The sequence below is a fragment of the Pleurodeles waltl genome, chromosome 2_1 (assembly GCF_031143425.1).
Source record: "Pleurodeles waltl isolate 20211129_DDA chromosome 2_1, aPleWal1.hap1.20221129, whole genome shotgun sequence".
NCBI lineage: Eukaryota > Metazoa > Chordata > Amphibia > Caudata > Salamandridae > Pleurodeles > Pleurodeles waltl.
The window spans coordinates 314,390,338-314,412,072 of NC_090438.1; the positions used below are offsets into that span (position 1 = coordinate 314,390,338).

Consider the following 21,735-nt stretch of genomic DNA (forward strand, 5'->3'; position numbering starts at 1 on the left):
AACAATGGCTCATGAGCTTAGCTTGAAAGAGATAGATCATAGAAGCCAGTCCAGTAGGGATGGTGGCAGCAATTCTACAGTGCAGCCTGAGAGAAGGGTACACATCCCAAAAGACCTTGTGAGGGATTATAAGAGGGAGGATGATATCTACTTGTGGTTCAAGGGTTATGAGTCAGCTCTCCACATGAACCTGGTCCCTGAAGCTCATTGGGGGGCAGCCCTGTGGAAGCATTTTGAGGCAGAGGGGAGGGACACACTGACGGCCTTAGGGGATGCTCAGAGTCTCACCTACCCTGCCATGAAGGAGGCCTTACTTACCAGGTATGGTCTCACCCCTGAGCAGTACAAGGAGAAGTTTAGATCCTACAAGAGAAAGGAATCCCAAACATGGTTGGAATGTGTTGATTCTTGTTGCAGGTCACTGGATGGTTGGGTGAAGGGCAGTAAGGTAAACACGTATGAGGGGCTTTACAATTTAATTGCTTGGGAGCACTTGTACAGTTTATGTTTTCCAGAGCTGCGCCAGCACCTCATTGACAGCAAGCTGACTGACCCCAGGAAGCTTGCACAGGAAGCGGACCGCTGGGAGAGCACCAGGGTCCAAAAGAGGTATGGGGGAGACCACGCCAAGGGTGGGCAGGGTCCCTCTCAGAAGAAAGGGGGGGGTAAGGGCAAACAGGATGAGTTCTCTAAAGGGCCCCAAACTGATTCCCAGGGTAAGGATTCCCAACCCCCCAGTGAAAAGAAGACATGGTTCTCCAAAGGGAAGCCAATGGCAGGTGGTCCCCTACGTAAGTGCTATTCATGTGACCAGGTGGGTCATGTGAGGGGGGACCCCAAATGCCCCAAAAGTACACCGGCACCCACTGGTGCACCGTCCCACGGTTTGGCCAGTGTAGCGCTTGGGGAGGAGTTGGTTTCAGGTGGGTGGGAACCAGCAGAAATGACCCTTGTCTCACTAGGGGACAGTGAGATGGTCCAGAGAAACCTAGTGCCTGATAACACTAAGAAGTACAGGCAATGGGTGACCATCAATGGACAGAGGGTGGAGGCTCTAAGAGACACTGGAGCCAGTGTGACTACAGTGAGGAGTCACCTGGTGTCTGAAGAGCAGATTGATCCCCGGGTACTTCACCAAGTAGTTGCAGTAGACAACTCTGAGCGCCTCTGCAGAGTGGCGCAGGTTCCCTTTGAATGGGGGGGGGTCTCAGGTTCCTGGAAAGTAGCTGTGAGTCCAACCATGCCTGTTGATTGTTTGCTAGGCAACGACCTGGAGGATTCCCCTTGGAAGGAGGTGGAACACAGGTCTCACTTGGAGATGTTGGGTCTGCCTGGGTGGGTATGCGTATCCACCCGGTCTATGGCAGCCAATCAGGGTAGTCAAGAGCCCCTGGAGCCTGAAACAGTGGCCCAGGGGACCGCCAAGAAGAGGAAAGGCAGGAGGCGCGGGAAACCCGCCCCAGAAGTTCCCACGGTCCGGGAGGAGGCAGAGCCTGAGGGTGATGCCCCGGAACCTACAGGGGAACAGGTGGCTGAACTGGGGGAGGTCCCTGAGCTGTCGCAGTGGCAGCAGGAAGGGGGACCCACCAGGGAAGTATTCTGCACAGCGCAGAAGGAATGCCCTACTCTTGAGGGACTGCGGCAGCAGGCTGCAGCCCAGGCGGCTGGCGGGGCGCCAGGTACTCACCTGATTTATTGGGAGGATGGCCTCCTGTATAGTGAGCCTAAGGTTCCTGAGCCGGGGTCAGCTCGTATGCTGGTGGTACCCCAGGGCTTCAGGACCTTCCTACTGGGTTTGGCTCATGATGTGCCTTTGGCAGGACATCTAGGGCAGGACAAGACCTATAAGAGGCTTGTCTCCCACTTTTACTGGCCCTTGATGAACAAGCAGTCAGCTGCTTATTGTAGATCTTGTCAGACTTGTCAGGCAAGTGGCAAGAGTGGGGGGAAATGCAAAGCTCCCCTCCAACCTTTACCGGTAGTCAGTACTCCCTTTGAAAGGGTAGGAATTGACATTGTGGGGCCTCTGGATCCCAAGACAGCCATGGGCAACAGGTTTATCCTGGTCTTGGTGGACCATGCCACACGGTACCCAGAAGCTATTCCTCTAAGAACGGTCACCGCCCCCGTGGTGGGACGTGCCTTAATGGGGGTTTTTACCCGCATGGGGTTCCCCAAGGAGGTAGTATCTGATAGGGGTACAAACTTCATATCCACTTATATGAAGTCTCTGTGGAAGGTGTGTGGGGTAACCTACAAGTTCACCACCCCTTACCACCCCCAAAGTAATGGTCTGGTTGAGAGATTCAACCGCACCTTGAAAGGCATGATTCAGGGCCTGTCAGAGCCCTTGAGGCGTAAGTGGGACGTCCTCTTGCCATGCCTTCTGTTCGCTTACAGGGAGGTGCCTCAAAAGGGACTTGGCTTTAGCCCCTTTGAGCTCATCTATGGCCACCCTGTGAGGGGACCGCTCAGTCTGGTGAAGGAGGCTTTGGAGAAAGCTCCTAGTAAACCACCCCAGGATGTATTTAGCTACATGCTGGCACTAAGAAACCAGACTGCCCGCTTCAGGAGTCTCGCTCAGGAGAACCTGGAAGCAAGCCAGGAGGACATGAAACGGTGGTACGACCAGAATGCCACTCTGGTTGAGTTTCAGCCTGGACAAAAAGTGTGGGTCATGGCACCAGTGGAGCCTAGGGCTCTCCAAGATAAGTGGACAGGGCCTTTTGAGGTGGTGGAAAGAAAGAGCGAGGTCACCTATCTGGTAGACTTGCAATCCCCCAGGAACCCCTTGAGGGTCCTACATGTCAACCGCCTCAAACCACACTTTGAGCGAACTGAGCTATCCATGCTCCTAGCGACAGATGACGGGGTGGAGGAAGAGAGTGAGCCTCTTCCTGACCTCCTGTCTGCAGGAGAGAAAGATGGGTCTGTGGAGGGAGTGATCCTCTCCCCCTCCCTGACTGAGGAACAGCAGAGGGACTGTCGCCACGTGCTGGGACAGTTCGCCTCACTGTTCTCCCTGATCCCAGGAGTCACACACCTGTGCACACATGATGTGGACACTGGGGACAGTACACCTGTTAAACATAAGGTTTACAGGGTGACTGACAGGGTGAGGGCTTGCATTAAGGAGGAAGTCTCCAAAATGTTAACCCTAAGGGTTATTGAGCACTCCAGCAGTCCTTGGGCCAGCCCAGTGGTCTTGGTCCCAAAGGCTACTGCTCCTGGTGCCACTCCAGAACTTAGGTTCTGTGTGGACTACCGGGGTCTCAATGCGGTCAGCAAGACTGACGCACACCCCATCCCCCGAGCTGATGAGCTCATTGATCGGTTAGGAGCTGCCAAGTACCTCAGTACGTTTGATTTAACATCTGGGTACTGGCAGATTGCCTTAACTGAAGGGGCAAAGGAGAGGTCAGCATTCTCTACCCCCGATGGGCACTTCCACTTCAATGTGATGCCCTTTGGGATGAAGAATGCCCCTGCCACCTTTCAGAGGTTGGTCAACCAGGTGTTGGCAGGACTGGATGAGTTCAGTGCCGCCTACCTGGATGACATTGCTGTGTTTAGTTCCACATGGGAGGAACACCTGCAACACCTCTGGAGAGTGTTAGAGGCCCTGCAGAAGGCAGGCCTCACTATTAAGGCGAGCAAGTGCCAAATAGGGCAGGGTTCTGTTGTGTACTTAGGACACCAGGTGGGGAGTGGCCAGGTGGCACCCCTACAGCCTAAGATTGACACGATTCTGGCTTGGGAGCCTCCCAAGACCCAGACTGAAGTGAGAGCCTTTTTAGGTCTCACAGGATACTATCGGAGGTTCGTTAAGGGATATGGTACCATTGTTACCCCCTTAACTGAGTTGACTTCTAAGAAGCAACCCAAGAAAGTGATCTGGACAGAGGCTTGCCAGAACGCTTTTGATGCCCTGAAGGCGGCCATGTGCACAGCACCTGTGCTGAAGGCACCTGACTACTCCACGGAGTTTGTTGTACAGACAGACGCCTCAGAGCATGGTATTGGAGCAGTACTCTCACAGCTGAATGAAGAGGGCCTAGATCAACCCGTAGCCTTCATTAGCAGGAGGTTACTACCCAGGGAACGTAGGTGGAGTGCCATAGAACGTGAAGCGTTTGCTGTGGTCTGGGCACTGAAGAAGCTAAGACCCTACTTGTTTGGGACTCACTTCCGAGTTCAGACCGACCACAGACCCCTCAGATGGTTAATGCAGATGAGGGGTGAGAACCCAAAACTGTTGAGGTGGTCCATTTCCCTACAGGGGATGGACTTTACGGTGGAACATCGACCCGGTACAGAGCACGCCAATGCTGATGGTCTGTCCAGGTTCTTCCGCCTTAGTGATGAGAACTCCCATGAGGTTGGGTAGTTGCTCCCCACTTTTAGCTGGGGGGGACACGTGTTAGACTTTTCATCCTTGGCGTGGTCTCCCTTAACTTTTTGCCTCTGTTCCCCGGGTTGTTGATGTGTGCTGGACTCTGATTTTGCTGTTTTTGTTACTCTGGGCACTTTACCACTGCTAACCAGTGCTAAAGTGCAAGTGCTCCTGTTTAAATTATATGTAAGTGGTTCATCCATGATTGGCATATTTGAATTACTAGTAAGTCCCTAGTAATGTGCACTAGAGGTGCCAGGGCCTGTAAATCAAATGCTACTAGTGGGCCTGCAGCACTGGTTGTGCCACCCACATAAGTAGCTCTGTAATCATGTCTCAGACCTGCCCCTGCAGTGTCTGTATGTGTATTTTTACACTGTAAATTCGACTTGGCAAGTGTACCCTCTTGCCAGGCCTAAACCTTCCCTTTCCTTACATGTAAGGCACCCCTAAGGTAGGCCCTAGGTAGCCCCAAGGGCAGGGTGCAGTGTATGGATAAGGTAGGACATATAGTAATGTGGTTTATATGTCCTGACAGTGAAATACTGCCAATTTCGTTTTCACTGTTGCAAGGTCTGTCTCTCTCTCATAGGATAATATGGGGGCTACCTTTAAATATGATTAAAGTGTAGATTCCCCTAGAGAGTAGATGGACATGTGGAGTTTGGGATCCCTGAACTCACAATTTAAAAATACATCTTTTAGTAAAGTTGATTTTAAGATTGTGAGTTTGGAAATGCCACTTTTAGAAAGTGAGCATTTTCTTGCGTAAACCATTCTGTGACTCTGCCTTGTTTGTGGATTCCCTGTCTGGGTCAGTTTGACAGTTGGGTTGTTTTTCACCTCACACCAGACAGTGACACAAAGGGAGCTGGGGTGTGATCTGCATTTCCTGATTAGCCATCTCTGCTAGGAGGGAGGGGTGGAGTGGTCACTCTCATCTGAAAGGACTGTGCCTGCCTCTGACAATGCTGTCTCCAGCCCCCTGGTGTGTGTCTGAGGCCTTGCCTGGGCAAGGCAGGATTTCACAAGAAGGTGTGAGTCCCCTTTGAAGGAAGGTGACTTCAAAGACTAAAATGGGTATAAGAAGGGCACCCAAACTTACAAACTTTAGAAACACTTCTGGAATCAAGAGGAACCTCTGCCTGGAGAAGAGCTGATCGCTGAGGAACAAGTGCTGCCCTGCCTGTGACTGTGCTTTGTGGAGCTTTCCTGCAGTGCTGCTTCTGCCAGAGTAAGAGGGCAAAGACTGGACTTTGTGTGCCTTCCATCTTGAAGAAGAAATCTCCAAGGGCTTGATGTAGAGCTTGCCTCCTGTTGTTGAAGTCTCAGGGATAGCAAAGACTTCTTCCTGCCAGCACCTGGAGTCTCTGGAGAGACCCCTACTCTGCTCTGTGGTGCCCTTCCAGTTCCTGGGACCCTGAAAGGAGAGGCTGGCAGCCTAAGGGCAAAAATACACGCACCGAGCACCGTGCGGAGAAAAGATCGACGCGAATCCGATCGCGGCTGAGAAAACGACGCGACGCCGGCTCCGCAGCTGAGAAACGACGCCGCAGGAAACGCGACCGGAGAATCGACGCCCGGAGCAGGAGAAACGACGCGCAGCATCGCTGACGAAGGCTGAGAGATCGCAACCAGCGCCGCGGGACTTTCGGACCGTCGCGTGGCTGGCTTTTTCGACGCGCCTCGCCGTGCCGAGCTGTTTTCGACGCATATACCCGTGCAGGGTTATTTTCGACGCACACCGCCCGTGCGGGGTTATTTTTGCCGCAAACCAGGTACATTTTCACGCTAGCAGCGCTAGTGTGTTGTTACAACTACCTAAAGACTCTTTTTATTTTAAACCTTTAAAAAATCATAACTTGACTTGTGTATGTTGGATTTTTGTCGTTTTGGTCTTGTTTTGTCTAGATAAATATTTCCTATTTTTCTAAACTGGTGTTGTGTCATTTTGTAGTGTTTTCATTAAGTTACTGTGTGTGTTGGTACAAATACTTTACGCCCAGCACTCTGAGGTTAAGCCTACTGCTCTGCCAAGCTACCAAGGGGGTAAGCAGGGGTTAGCTGAGGGTGATTCTCTTTTATCCTAACTAGAGTGAGGGTCCTTGCTTGAACAGGGGGTAACCTGACTGTCAACCAAAGACCCCATTTCTAACAAATTCCCATAACAGTTTAGAATAATAGAGTACATTTTAATAAATTATTTGACAACAAAACTATCAAAATCCAATTATGAGAACAGGAATTATGGATTTTTATGGTTTAGGGTTCAAAATAGCAAGTCCTCAGTTTTGGAAAATGGCCACCTGGGTACCTTTAGCACCACAGCCAAGGGTCCAGGAGTGGAAGGAGACCTCTTGGTGGTTCAAGACTGGGTCCAGGTGTGGGTTCAATATGGTGGGAACACTCAGGCCCTCAGGCCCTCACTTTAAGTTTGGCAGACAAGAAAGCCTGTCCACCAAACTCCTGAGATGGTGGCCTCCACCATAGTGGCGACCACCCCGCCGGACCTGTTAGGAGTTTCCGGCTAGGCTGGTGGATGAACACCTCCTTTTCCACCTGCTGGCCTAGCAGGAAACAGGCTACATCATTGTCTCCAGCTCGTAATCGAGCCAGCGGCAATGCTCTAGCCCCCAGGGTGAACCAGCACGATCACAATGTTCACTGTCTGCACAGCGGACAATGAACATTGCGATGGTGTTGGGCAGTAGACCCCTGCACATCCCACGCCAAGTGCATGGGCAGTGCAGGGGCCCCCCTGTGGCTGACAGAGAACAAGGTCGTAATCCGCAGGGCAGCGCTGCATGCAGCACTGCCCTGACAGATTACGATCTCTGCCACCTCCAGGCTGTCGGGATCACAGATTCCGGAGGTGCTGGAGTTCTGACTGCCAGGGTCTTTATGTGGCGGTCCAACTGCTACAGCAGCAGCAGTCCTGACTGCCACCCTTGTAATGAGGCCCTCAGTCTTCGTCGTACATCTCCCAAAAACTGTCTATTACCATAAGCAAAAATATTACAGTCAACTTTAGCACTTTGTTTTGATTTTATTTTATTCAAAAAAGCAACTGCTGATAAAATGGTCCAGATAGTGCCTTTAATGGTAGCAATTTGAACAATCACATGCATCTGAATGCTCCCAGTACTTTACTTTCATTCACACCATTAAACTCATGGCATTGAAATAATGACAAGAATCCATCTTTCTTTCAGAAACTCTAACAACAGCTATTCAGGATGCCATTCCAGATCTGATGAAACGATTTAGAGTGTTAATAACTATTGGTTGTTGCACAGTATTATTTCTTCTTGGACTTCCTTGTGTTACCCAGGTAAAGTATTTTAAGTACTTAATTTCAATACATTCAGGGATTGATGAAAAGATTTAGGGCCTGATTTAGATGTTGGCGGTAATGGGTCTGCTGCTACCTTTTCGATGGAAACCCAGTCTGCCTGCCCGATTTAGATGTTGGCTGTTCCATAGATGATAACCCGCACAAGTCGCGCCGACTCCGCTAAGGATTCCCACCCGACGCCCCTGTGCAATAGGAAAAAGTGTCTGGAGGTAGGACTCCAGCCACAATTATCGCTGTGCAGATTTGGATGTACCTTACCGCCAAGCAAAATGTGGCAGTCTGACTTGGCAGTTTGGGGGTTGAACACTCACCTTTTTTCCTAATTCCACTTCCATTCCTGGCTGGACACAACTGGACAACACCATCAGTTGCTGGTGCCACTGGACCACAGAGAATACACCCCCCAATTGCTGGACACGTAGATAGGGAACCCATATTGGCTACGTACGTTGGGGGGTGACTGCACATGATTTCAGGACCACTGCAGACATATATATGTCACTGTAATATTTTAGATGCATATGTCCGGGACCCTAGTGGGTCAAACAAGACTTGGGACACACTAGTACACAACACATATTGCACACATACACAAATGACATTTTGGTGTCAGTATTAATTGGCAAGTGAATGCTGTTACTACAGTGATGGTATAATCACACCTGTTAACTTTGTCCATGTGTTTACATTGCAAGGGGACCTGTACCTATAATGTTGTGCTTCGAGTTGTGTATGTGAGTCAGTATGTGTATGTTGTGTGTGCACAATGTCATTGGCTGGTTAAGGTAGAGGGAGCACGAGTGGGTGCTGTGGTTGTGTCATTATGTGTGCCATTTTCATGAGGCGTTGATGTTGTGTATGTTGTGATGTGTTGCTGCGTGCAACATTCAGTTGAGTGTTGTGTGGCAGTCCTCATGATGTGTGTGGTTGTGATGTGTGAGTGTATTTGTGCAGATGAGTGTATAGATGTGTTGGTTGTGTCATGTGTGGGTGCAGCATCAATAGTGTGTGTATGTTGTGTCATGGATGTATGGCAATGTGTGTTTGCTGTATGTTCTGTGGTGGTGTAATGCAATGGATAATAGTGTGCATGTGGTGTGTTGTGTTGCTGCGTGCAACATTTAGTTCAGTGTTGTTGTGTGGCAGTCGTCATGATGTGTGTGGATGTGATGTGTGAGTGCATTTGTGCAGATGAGTGTGCAGTTGTGTTGGTTGTGACATGTCTGGGTGCAGCATCAATAGTGTGTGTATGTTATTTCATGGATGTATGGCAATGTGTGTTTGCGGTATGTTCTGTTGTGTTGTGATGGAATGGCAATGGATAATAGTATGCATGTGGTGTATAGTGTTGTGTGTGATGCGGGGGGACACATCTGGCAAAGGTACAGTGTGTGTGTGCTTTACCTGTATTCCACAGCCACTGCCATTGTCCAATGTCCATTGGGTCCCGCAATGTCCTCCCTCTGTTAGCAAACCTCCACCAGTACACCTCCTGGATGACTGTAACAGCTAAATACAGTGGGTGGAACACTGTCAACTTGACAGTCTTCTCGGATCTACCGCCACGGCTTTTTGACGGTAACACTGCCAAGATCTAAATCAGGCCCTTAGAGTGTTTATAACGTTTGGTTGTTGCACAGTTTTGTTTCTCCTTGGATTTCCTTGTGCCAATCAGGTAAAGTGTTTTGTGTTATTTTTTCAGTTTTACAGATGGAAACACCTGTCCACCAAACTCTCGACGAGGTGGTTGCCACCGTGCTGGCTACCTCCCCACTGGCCCGGTTAAGACTTTCCCGCTGGGTGAAACATCGGAAACTAAGGTTTCCGCCGGTCAGCCCAGCAGGAAAGGTATGCAAAATAATGGGGTAAGAAGCCCTTCTGACCCCACTGTACCTGGGCTATCAAACAACAGTAATACAATACTGGTAAATAGTAGGGAAAAATACAGATAAACTATATACCACAGTGAAAACCTTAATTAATCACTGGAATAACATTTGTGTTACTTATAACAGCAATGCTTTTTACTAAACAAATTTATTTGTGTCATAATTTGTCCTGCACCTATTCTGAAAAACACATACTATACACAATTTTGGCCCAATGCACAACAATAAACCACATATATACATTGTAACACTTAAAGACATAAGTACAATTATACATATCAATTTTCTGGGCAAGGCACTCAGTACAATGAATACTTCGCTATAATCTTCCTTCGTTTTTCACAACTGCAGCCTGCCAATCAGCTTTTCCAAAAGCAGTCCACTGAACGAGGTAGTACTAATAAATACCATCCTTGATTGGTAAGTTTTCCGTAATAGTTAATAGCGGTATAGTCCTACTTCTTCAGCTTTAATTCATAAATTTGTAGTACTCAGACTTTTGGTCGACGCATTTCAGCCCTCCATCACTATAGGCGTCATCAGGACATTGGAAGGAAAGTAGTAGCTAGATGTAGAATTGCACAAGTATATACCAGTTATTGTAGCAGCAACTCTGTTATAAATATACCAATACCACCAGCGTCACATGACGCCCTGTTCACCAATGAATTAATTGTTCACCTTGTGACCAATCCCTATCCGCTAAAGCATCCAGAAAACTTCTGTAATGATTAATATTAAAAAAGGAACACACACATGCAAATTACATATTTCTAAAAATTTAATCATATGGTGAAGTTAACACTGTGGGCCTCATTCTGACCCTGGCGGACGGCGGAGGCCGTCCGCCAGGGTACCGCCGCTGAATGACCGCACCGCGGTCAAAAGACCGCAGCGGCCATTCAGACATTTCCTCTGGGCCGGCGGGCGCTCTCCAAAAGAGCGCCCGCCGGCCCAGAGGAAATGCCCCTGCAACGAGGACGCCGGCTCAGAATTGAGCCGGCGTAGTTGCAGGGGTGCGACGGGTGCAGTTGCACCCGTCGCGTATTTCAGTGTCTGCTTAGCAGACACTGAAATACTTTTCGGGGCCCTCTTACGGGGGCCCCTGCCGTGCCCATGCCATTGGCATGGGCACGGCAGGGGCCCCCAGGGGCCCCGCGGCACCCCCTACCGCCATCCTGTTCCTGGCGGGCGAACCGCCAGGAACAGGATGGCGGTAGGGGGTGTCAGAATCCCCCATGGCGGCGCAGCAAGCTGCGCCGCCATGGGGGATTCTAAGGGCAGCGGTAAACCGGCGGGAGACCGCCGGTTTGCCTCTTCTGACCGCGGCCGAACCGCCGCGGTCAGAATGCCCTGCGGGGCACCGCCGGCCTGTCGGCGGTGCTCCCGCCGACCCTGGCCCCGGCGGTCTTAGACCGCCGGGGTCAGAATGACCCCCTGTGTCTCCAATATATTAGTAATGCAAATGTTATTCCAATGATCAATTAAGGTTTTCACTGTTGTATGTAGTATATTTGTATTTTTCCCTACTATTTACCAGTATTGTATTACAGCAGGAAAGTGGCAGAAGCATTGTCGCTGGCTCCTAATCGAGCCAGCGGCAATGCAACCGCCAGTGGGGGGCACCTGCACCCTCGCAATGCGCATTACAAGGGTTCTGGGCAGGGGCAGTGCAGGGGCCCCCCTGTGACCCTCTGCATCTGTTCTCCAACAGCATGGGCAGTGCAGGGGCCCCCCTGTGACCCTCTGCATCTGTTCTCCGACAGCTTTTTCATGGCGGTTTCACCGCCATGAAAAGGCTGGCGGAGAACTAAGTTGTAATCAGCAGGGCGGAGCTGACTTCAGCGCCCCACTGGCTTCCAACCTGCACTGCCGTCAGCCCGTCGGGATCTCCAATCCCTGCGTGGACAGCAGAAGGTTGGCGGGCCTGCCTGCCAACCTAGTAATGTAGAGGTCAGACTGCCACAATTGCGGTGGTCTGACAGCCACCACCAGTGTGGCGGTCTGAGGACCGCCACAATCGTAATTAGGCCCTTAGACTATCTATAACTATTGGGTGTTGCACTTTTTTATTTCTTATTGGACTTAAAGTATTTGAAGTTTGTTATTTCAATACATTCAGTGGAATATTACGTATGGTGCAAAAGTATTGTCTGGAGTGTTCACAATGATGGCAAATCTTGGATAGGTACAAACACTTTTCGGCGAGCATGATTACATGTAAATTGAAGGATCTTATAGCACTTTGCTACATTTCAGCATTGGGGAAGTATTGAATACAGTGCAATAATTACTATTTGTGTCCTAAATTAACTGATTCAGTTCTGGTAACCTCATTAACAGTATTGGTTTGTCACAATCTGCAATTTTATTTGAATTACCATTGCAAATGCATACAGGGTACAGGAGGATTACTTCACAGCATGTAGTGTAACCATGTAGAATGGGTATAATCACGTGAATTCACATTAAATCATATCCAGTGGTATTTTACATTTTATGCCTGTGCCTCTGGAGGAAGTTTTATTGTGTTGAACAAGTGTTCTACTTTCCAGGATGCTCCCTGTTGAAGGACCAGTGGGTCCAAAATGCATTGGGTCAGATAACATGGAGCTCACATCACAATTGGCTGGAGGATAATACTTCACATATCATTATTGAAGAAATATGTTTTTCAAAGAGCTAAGAATTTCTTTGAAAGACATCTTAATTTCATGAAACAATGTGCAGTATGAGACTACTCCAAGACGAAATGCAGCTATAGTTGTTTACTTTGTATGCATTTAAACGGAACACATTCCATGGCCACATAGAAGTTAAATCAGGTGAAAGAGAAACTACTCTGTGGCAAACGGTAATTGGGCATTGGGGTTACATATAGGTATCTATTACTGAAAAGCACAAACTATTAAACTAAATCTTGAGAATATTGTCCAGTGGCAATTATAATGAGATATTCATTTTAGATATAGATGGGTTTAGTTTAATTAAACTAAGGCACATTAAATGATGATGATGCAGTTAGATACATTGTCTAAATCATGAGATGACGAAGGTTAAAGATATAGCAGTAACGCGGTGTAAGCAATACACAACAAGAAGGAGACAAACCATTGTGTCACTGTATCAGGTCAGTTACGGAATGAATAACATATATAGAATAAAACAGAACACACACAGAAATTTAAAGAAGAATTATGCAAGAACCAGAAGAGACTGCAAGACACCAACAGTGGATTGCTGGCCCTGAGGACCTGTGGAAGAAGAAGACCAAGTCCAAGAAGCACAGAAGAGTCCAATGAGAACATGAGTCCCTGCTAACCCGGATGAAGGTGCAAAAGACGAACCACCGGTGAAGAAGAACAGTCAGTACTGTATCCAAGAAGATGCAGTCGTGTTCCTGGTTTGTGCAATTGATGTCCCACACCGGATGGAGGATTGCAGTCTGGTATGTGTCGCTGAAGTCCGCCAACAAGCTTTGCCACATGCAAAGCTCACGGTTAGTGGAAAATGGTGTTGTCTGGGACTAGGAAGGACCAGGTGGCCTCTACCTAGGAGAGGAAGTCTCTCAGCAACTCAGAGAGCCCACAGAAGACCTGGCAGCATGCACAGGAGTCCTACAGCATGGGGACAAAGAGGTTGCAGAAGAGGTCCAAACAGCACTACCACAAAGGCTCCCACGCCACTAGAGAACCACTCAGGAAGTTGTGCTGTGCAGGACAGAGTGGGGGCTGGAGCTACAAAATGCATAGGGACCTGGAGGAAAGATGGCAACAAGCCTTAGCAGCTGCAAAACATGCGGTGGATGGTACTGTCTTGCGTGGGAAGGCAAGCTCTTACCTCCACCAAAGTTGGACAGTGGGATGTGAGGACAATCCGGACCACTTCAGTCTACCACCTGTGATGCAGGATCCATGCAGCTCTTCAGGAGAGGGGATCCACGCAGCCAGTCATCGTTGCAGATGGTGCCTGCTGAAGTAGGGGAGTGACTCCTTCACCCCAAGGGAGATTCCTTCGCTCTTCTGGTGCAGGCTGAAGACGGGCTGTCCTCAGAGGATGCATGACTGGGAAACAGTTGCAGTTGCTGGAAGTAGTCGGCAAAACAATGTTGCAGAAGGCGTCTTGCTTCTTTGTTGCAGCTTGTAAAGTGCCTGGAGGGTCCAGATGCAGTTTCTTCATTGAGAAGTCGAAGTGGAGGATGCAGAGAATTCCTGCTGGAGTCTTCCAATACAAATCTGAAGAACCACCCAAAGGAGAGACCGTATATAGCCCTGAAAGTGGGATAGGTCACCTAACCTAACCAGGTAAGCACCTATCAGGGGAGGGCTCTGACATCACCTCTGGAAATGGCACTCAGATGCTCCCAGAGTTCTCTGCCAACCTGGAATCCAAGATGCCAAAACACAGGGACCTGTGGAGGAGCTCTGAGCACTACCCCTGGGGTGGTGATGGACAGGGGAGTGGTCACTCCCCTTTCCTTTGTCCAGTTTCGCACCAGAGCAGGGACTGGGGGTCCCTGATCTAGTGTAGACTGGTTTATGCAAGGAGGACACCAAATGTGCCCTTCAAAGCATTTCCAGTGGATTGGGGAGGCTACCCCTCCCAAGCTTATAACACCCCTCTCCTAAAGAAAATATGTTGTTCTGCCTTCCTGGGCTCGAGCCTTTCAAGCAACAGGAGGGCAGAAATCTGTCTGTGAGGTGGCTGCTGCTGGGACTGCCTTGAAAACCTCAGTAGACTACAATGGCAATATTGGGGGTCCTCTAAGGAGCCCCAGGAGTGCATGGACTCATACAACCAATGCTTGAAAAAACCTTGGGGTATTATTCCAACATGTTTGATACCAAACATGCCTATGTTCAGAGTTACCGTTATGTAGCTAGACATAGGTAGTGACCTATGTCCAGTACATGTGCAAAATGGCGTCCCCGCACTCATGGAGTCCGGGAAAATGGTCCTGGAGGTCATGGGGCACCTCTGCTATTGCAGGGGTGCCCTCAAACACAGGTACTTAGCACCCTGCCCTCAGGGCTGAGGGCCTGCCATAAGGATGATTTATAAGTGACCTGGTGCATTGCAAATGGCAGTGAAAGGGTGCTTGCACCTTTTCACGCAGGCTACAATGGCCGTCCTGCAGAAGCCTTTGCATGGGCTCCCTATGGGTGGCAAAAGGTATGCTGCAGCCCACAGGGATCCCCTGGAAACCCCAATGCCCTGGGTACCAAGGTACCATATAGCAGGGACTTATATGGGGGCACCAGTATGCCAGTTGTGGGTGAAATACTATGTTAACAGAAAGTAACAACCAAATTTAGAGGAGAGAGAGGATAATCACTGGGGTCCTGGTTAGCAGGATCCCAGGGAACACAGTCAAGCAAACTGACATCAGGCAGAAAATGGGGGTAACCATGCCAAGAAAGAGGGTACTTTTCTACAAGCATTAGTACTGAGGACAGCCTACGTGAGAAAACTGCATTGGGAAGGAATTTAGAATAGATCTTTCTAGAACGTGTCTGAATTATTTGCTTGATTTGCTTGTGATTGGCTTATTTAAAGATATAATCAAACAATAATAAAATATAAATGATGAAAATCATGCATAAATACATATTCAGTAAGACTAATATACATTAGTGTTTATCCTTAAACAACGATTGACCATATAACTCATTATATATATATATATATATATATATGTATATGTATATATATATGTACATACATACATACATATCATAAAATGATCCCAGTGTCTGCCTAGCTACCCAGCTACTTCCACCTCTCGGGGTCAGTGCAGGTTACTGTGTCACTGGCAGCCCTTATTTTATAACAAAGAAAATGCCACTCCTCACAGGCATTGAAAAGACCACACTCGAAAGTTTCAGATGCAAAACAAATTGTAATGCCATTAAAATTTGCTTTGCATCTGAAACTTTGGAGTGCGGTCTTTTCAATGCCTGTGAGGAGTGGCATTTTCTTTGCTACATATATGTGTGTATATATATATATATATATATATATATATATATATATACACATATATGTACACAATTGTTGTATTCACCAGGAGTGGTGTCCGACGCATGCATGCAGAGCCCAGGGCTGGCTGGGAGCAGCTAGTCCACATCTCGGTAGGCTCACTCTGTTTCTGTCTGGTATCTACAGGGGAATCTAGAATACTTTATTACTTCGCTACTCCCACATCATCATCACAACCATTGCACGGTTGGACGGTGGGGCTAAACCTCTGGTGACCCCTACTGCAGAGGCAGTCGTGGATTGGCCCGCAAAAACACAAAACGTAACAACAATCAATAAGACTAGCAATTTAAAGTGTGTTATGTGTAAACAAGCCAAAGCTTCTTCCTTTTTGCCCAAACTAAAGTTACAAATTTCATAACACTATAAGGGATTACACTATCAGTGCTAATTCTTAAAATTCACAGGGTCACGGAATATTATGAACCCCTATAAACGGACACACTGGGATTATCCAATTCTTGCAAGGTTCCTCGGAAGCCTTACAAAACAAATCATCGCATTTCTATCTCAGTTAGACAACCCGGACACCTGTTACTTGAGCAATATTTCTCTCCCCACCTGATGCATATATATTTAGTTGGTAAAATATCATATCTGACATGAATGTATAAATATTTGGCCATGGGACTGGTAATATTATCAAAAAACAATCCGAAAGAAGGTATAGATTTGTGATCCAGAAATCCGTCAGTCAGGCTACCTAATTTGCATTCATGCAATTCTTGATCCCATGAAAAGGTTTTGAATTTTGCTATGATTAACAAATTGCTGACATCTTGGGCCACAGCAGTAGTCTCCCAAAGAGTGGCCAAGTCAAGATTATAAAGTATACTTTTAATATAGGAAAGCCACAGACTTCTCATATGGCCTATACACATATAAATCAGTAAGATCCTGTATAGGAGTGGTCTCAGCCTGACTGAATGGGAGATCGGGTACATATCTAAAACAATTAGTTGCAGAATATATAGGGCATTCTGTAGGATGTTTAGCAAGGTGTGAATAAATGTGTTCTCAAGCCTCAAATCCTTAACATGGCCCTATAACTCTGCACCATACAAAGCTGTCCACCTAGCCGTCGTATTCTATACTTCAGTTGCTGGTTAGAGAATTTTCATTTTTGTTTGCTGATGTAATTTAGAGATCACCATTGTCTCTTGTTATAGCCTCAACGATCTTTTGATAATGTGTTGCATCCAAGACACATGTTATTTCTCTATCTGACTCCTAAGTAGTCAAAGTCTGAAAGTTGCTCAAGAGTTTCGTTATGGACCTCTAATAAGACTTGTCTGGCCTTATGGGGCTTAATTGACAAATATTTAGTATTTGCAGTATTTAATTACAAACTCTGTTCTAGGCAGAATGAAAAAAATGATTAATCAAAGTCTGCAGCCCCACCGGGTTTTAGAGACTAGAAGAGTGTTGTCTGCAAACAGCAGCGCTGAAATTTTATTGACTCCTGTTTTTGGGGCATCATTACATGGGAAGTCTAAGGCCCATATTTATACTTTTTGACGCTAAACTGCGCTAACGCAGTTTAGCGTCAAAAAGTTTTGCGCCGGCTAACGCCATTCTGAAGCGCCATGCGGGCGCCGTATTTATTGAATGGCGTTAGCCGGCGCAAGCAGACCGGCGCTGCCTGGTGTGCGCGAGAAAAACCACGTACACCAGGCAGCGCCGGCGTAGGGGGAAAATGGCGCATGGGCGTCTTAAAATGGGGCAAGTCAGGTTACGTCGAAAAAATCGTCGTAACCCGACTTGCGCCATTTATTTTCGACGCCCATCCCCCATCAACATGACTCCTATCATTGTAAAGATAGGAGTCATGCCCCCTTGCCCAATGGCCATGCCCAGGGGACTTCTGTCCCCTGGGCATGGTCATTGGGCATAGTGGCATGTAGGGGGGCACAAATCAGGCCCCCCTATGCCACAAAAAATTATTTAAAAAAAATAAAAAAAATACTTACCTGAATGTCCCTGGGGTGGGTCCCTCCAGCCTTGGGTGTCCTCCTGGGGTGGGCAAGGGTGGCAGGGGGGGTCCCTGGGGGCAGGGGAGGGCACTCTGGGCTCATTTTGAGCCCACTTGTCCCTTAACGCCATGCCTGACCCAGGCGTTAAAAAGCGGCGCAAATGCGCCGTTTTTAGCCACGCCCACTCCCGGGCGTCTCTTTTGCCCGGGAGTATAAATACCACGTAAAGGCCTGGGAGTCATTTTTTAGACGGGAACGCCTCCCTTGCATATCATTAACGCAAGGAAGGGGTTCACGCTAAAAAATGACGCACATTCCGGGAACTTTGGCGCTATTCGCCTCTAACGCCATAGTATAAATATGGCGTTAGTTGGCGTTAGTTTTGCGTCGAAATTGCGTCAAAAAAAACGACGCAATTTCGGCGCAAACGGAGTATAAATATGCCCCTAAATGCTTGATAACATTGTTCACAGAAAGATAGAAAAGCATTGGGGTCAAGACACAACCCTGGCAAACTCCTAATCTGATAGGATCGGTAAACTCATTCTCACTTTCCCATCTTACTTCGGTGTCATTTTCCTGATGCAGCATTATTAAAAATTTTTAATTAGTATCTGGGACATCCCACACACTCAAGACTTTGCATAGCTTGCTGCATTACATTAACCCCTTTGCTGCTAAGTCTTTTCCCCCTCCTGTGTTAAGACTGTTTTGGCCTTTGGAGTAATTTGCATTTAAGCCACCATAACCTTTTGTCCGCATAAGCTATCCACGAGAAATGTGAGTAATTTTTCCCCTTAATTGTGGGGATTCTAAAGCTATCCAGAGTTTGTGGATTTCCCTGTAGGGGGCTGATTAATTAGCCAAAATACAGCTACAATTTGGAGGTTTTGGGAAAAATGGGTACAATGTGCTATAGAGGAAGGCATCGTTTTTTCCCTGCAAATAGCATTTGGGTGTTAAAATCACCATCTTCCCAGCTTTCTTTAACATTAGACTTGAATCAGAAAGACAAATTTATCAAAACTGGTTTTGGCCTTTTTACTTGGACTTAGCACATTTTTCCCATGTTTTGTGCTTTCAACCTGCTTCCAGTTAGTGGTAGAACTTGGTGTGAAACCAATGGCTGATCCTGGAAAGCTGTACATTTCTGAACAGTGGACACAATTCTGAATTCAGCAAGGGTCATTTGTGTAGATCCTTCAAGGTTTTCCTATAAAAAGTAACAGTTGAAATTAAAAAAAACTATTAAAACTTGGTTGAAAAAACAGCTTTGTGTGTCTATGTTTTTAACTGTAACCTCTAACTATGGCAGATTTTCAAAAGCAATATACTTGTGCATCTGCTGGACCCTTCTGGTGGCAGGAATATATAGGGCTAGTAGGTTCACCAAGAATCCTATGTTCCCAGAGCGAATAACTGAGCTGTACCTTGCAATGGTTTTTCATTGTGTACAGATCATACAGCAATTTATTTGCTAAAATTGCAAGAGTGAAAAATAGGTATCAAGGAAACCTACATATTTCCAAAATTGGCACAAGATATGTTGTTTAGAGGCATTGGTTTATTAGCACATCTCTGAATTTGGGGGTATCTATACTAGCATGTGAATTACTGGGCATTTCTCATAATTACTTTTTTCTTACACACGGTCTTACATTTGGAAGGCGCAATTGCAGACAAAGACAATTGGTAATAACACTTATTTTGCTTGTCTGTATTCCCTCACAATTCCTGATAAAAATAGTAACTCAATTGTGTAGGTAGGCCTAGTGTCCGCAACAGGGAAAGCCCCAGAATACAACGTGGACACATCACATTTTCCTACTGAAAACGGACTCTTTGTTTGCAAAGTACCTAGCAGTGGATTTTGGGCTTTAGCTCAGACAGCACTTAGGGAAACCTAGCATACCTGTACATTTGTGAAAACTAAATACCTAGGGAAATCTAGGATGGAGTGACCTGTTGGGCTTTCACCAGGTTCTGTCACCCAGAATCCTTTCCATACCTCAAAATGTGTCTAAACACATTTTCCTCACATTTCCGTGATGCAAAGTTCTGGAATCTGAGGAGCCACAAATTTCCTTCCACCCAGCATTCCCACAAGGGTCTCGACAAAAATGGTACCTCACTTACGTGGGTAGGCCTAGTGCCGTGGCAGGAAATGCCCCAAAACGCAATGTAGACACATCACGTTTTTCCACTGAAAATTGACTCTTTTTTTGCAAAATGCCTACCTGTGGGATTTGGGCTCTAGCTCAGCCGGTACATTGGGAAACCTTGCAAACCTGTACATTTTTGAAAACTAGACACCTAGGAAAATCCGGAATGGGGTTACTTGTGGGGCTCTTACTAGGTTCTGTCACCCAGACTCATTTGCAACCTCAAAATTAGTCTAAAACAACACATTTTCCTCACATTTCTGTGATGTAAAGTTCTGGAATCTGAGGGGAGCCACAAGCTTCCTTCCACCCGGCATTCCTCCAAGTCTCCCGATAAAAATGGTACTTCACTTGTCTGTGAAGACCTAGTGCCCGTGACAAGAAATGACCCAAAACCCAAAATGTATGCAGGACAATTTTACACAGAAAACTGAAACGCTTTTTCCAATGTAGGTAGCTCTAGCTGTTGGACTCCACCTCAGCCGGCACTTAGGGAAACCTAGCCAACCTGTAAATTTAGGAAAACTAGACACCTAGGGAAATCTAGGACGGTGTGATTTGCAATGATCCCATTAGGTATTCTTATCCACAAAGCCCTGCAAACATCATACTTTTCCTTATATCACCCATTTTCCTTACATTTCTGTGATTGAATCTTCTGGAATCTGCAGGAATACACACATTTCCTACCACCCAGCATTGCCACACCTGTGCCATTAAAAACATTGCCCCGCCTATGTGGCTGGGCCTAGTGCCGCAACAGGAATGGATCGAACCAATGACAATGGGAAAGCTTGCGTGGAGACTCCAATTGACCTCGGGTGGATCCATTCCTGTCACTAGAACTAGGCCCTGCCACAAAAGTGGGGCAGAGAGTTTATTGGCATAGGTGTGGCAATGCTGGGTAGTAGGAATTTTGTGAATTCCTGCACATTCTAGAAGGTTCCATCACACAAATATAGAGAAAATGCAAAACTTCAGGCAAAGTTGGATTTTTGCAGGGAATTATGGGTATGAATAAAATGTGGGGTGCATTTGAACCACACCACCCTGGACCTACACAGATGTCTACTTTTTAAAAGTGACTGGGTCTGGTATGTTTGTCCAGGTAGCAGCCTGCCCAAGCCACAAAAGTGCAGCCGGTCACCATTTCAAGTGGGACGATAATGGGAGTTAGCCAACCTCTGCTGGCCCATGTGTGTATCCACAGGCTCCACAGCTGTCACAACACCGCCATCTGGACCATCCTCCTGCAGATGAGGCACCGGTCGTCGCAAAGCCAAGTTGTGAAGCATACAGCAGGCCACGATGATCTGGCACACCTTCTTTGGTGATTAGAATAGGGATCCACCTGTCATATGGAGGCACTGGAACCTGGCCTTCAGGAGGCCGAAGGTCCGCTCGATCACCCTCCTAGTTCGCCCATGGGCCTCATTGTAGCGTTCCTCTACCCTTGTCCTGGGATTCCTCACTGGGGTCAGTAGCCATGACAGATTGGGGTAACCAGAGTCACCTGCAAATGGCGAGGGACAACTGTTAGACACGCATTAACCTGGAGGGATATCCCCTGACCCAGACAACCATTCCCACTGTCTTGCTTCCTGGTGCTCACCTAATAGCCACACACGGTGCTTCTGGAGTTGACCCATCACATAAGGGATGCTGCTATTCCGCAGGATGTAGGCGTCATGCACTGAGCCAGGGAACATGGCATTCACATGGGAGATTTACTGGTCTGCCAAACATACCATCTGTATATTCATTGAATGATAACTCTTCCGGTTTCTGTACACCTGTTCACTCCTGTGGGGGGGACCACAGCCACATGGGTCCCATCAATGGCACCTATGATGTTGGGGATGTGTCCCAGGGCATAGAAATCACCTTTCACTGTAGGCAAATCATCCACCTGAGGAAAAACGAT

At 47.4% G+C, this 21,735-nt stretch overlaps 1 protein-coding gene across 1 annotated transcript in view; it reads left to right on the forward strand.

Moving 5' to 3' along the window:
• The window catches only part of LOC138259651 (sodium- and chloride-dependent neutral and basic amino acid transporter B(0+)-like), a 485,427-nt gene that overhangs the window by 323,107 nt on the left and 140,585 nt on the right, over positions 1-21,735 (forward strand). The window contains exon 13 of the mRNA XM_069207516.1: positions 7,606-7,724. Within this exon, the coding sequence (XP_069063617.1) occupies positions 7,606-7,724 (119 nt within the window). The remainder of the gene's footprint in view (positions 1-7,605; positions 7,725-21,735) is intronic.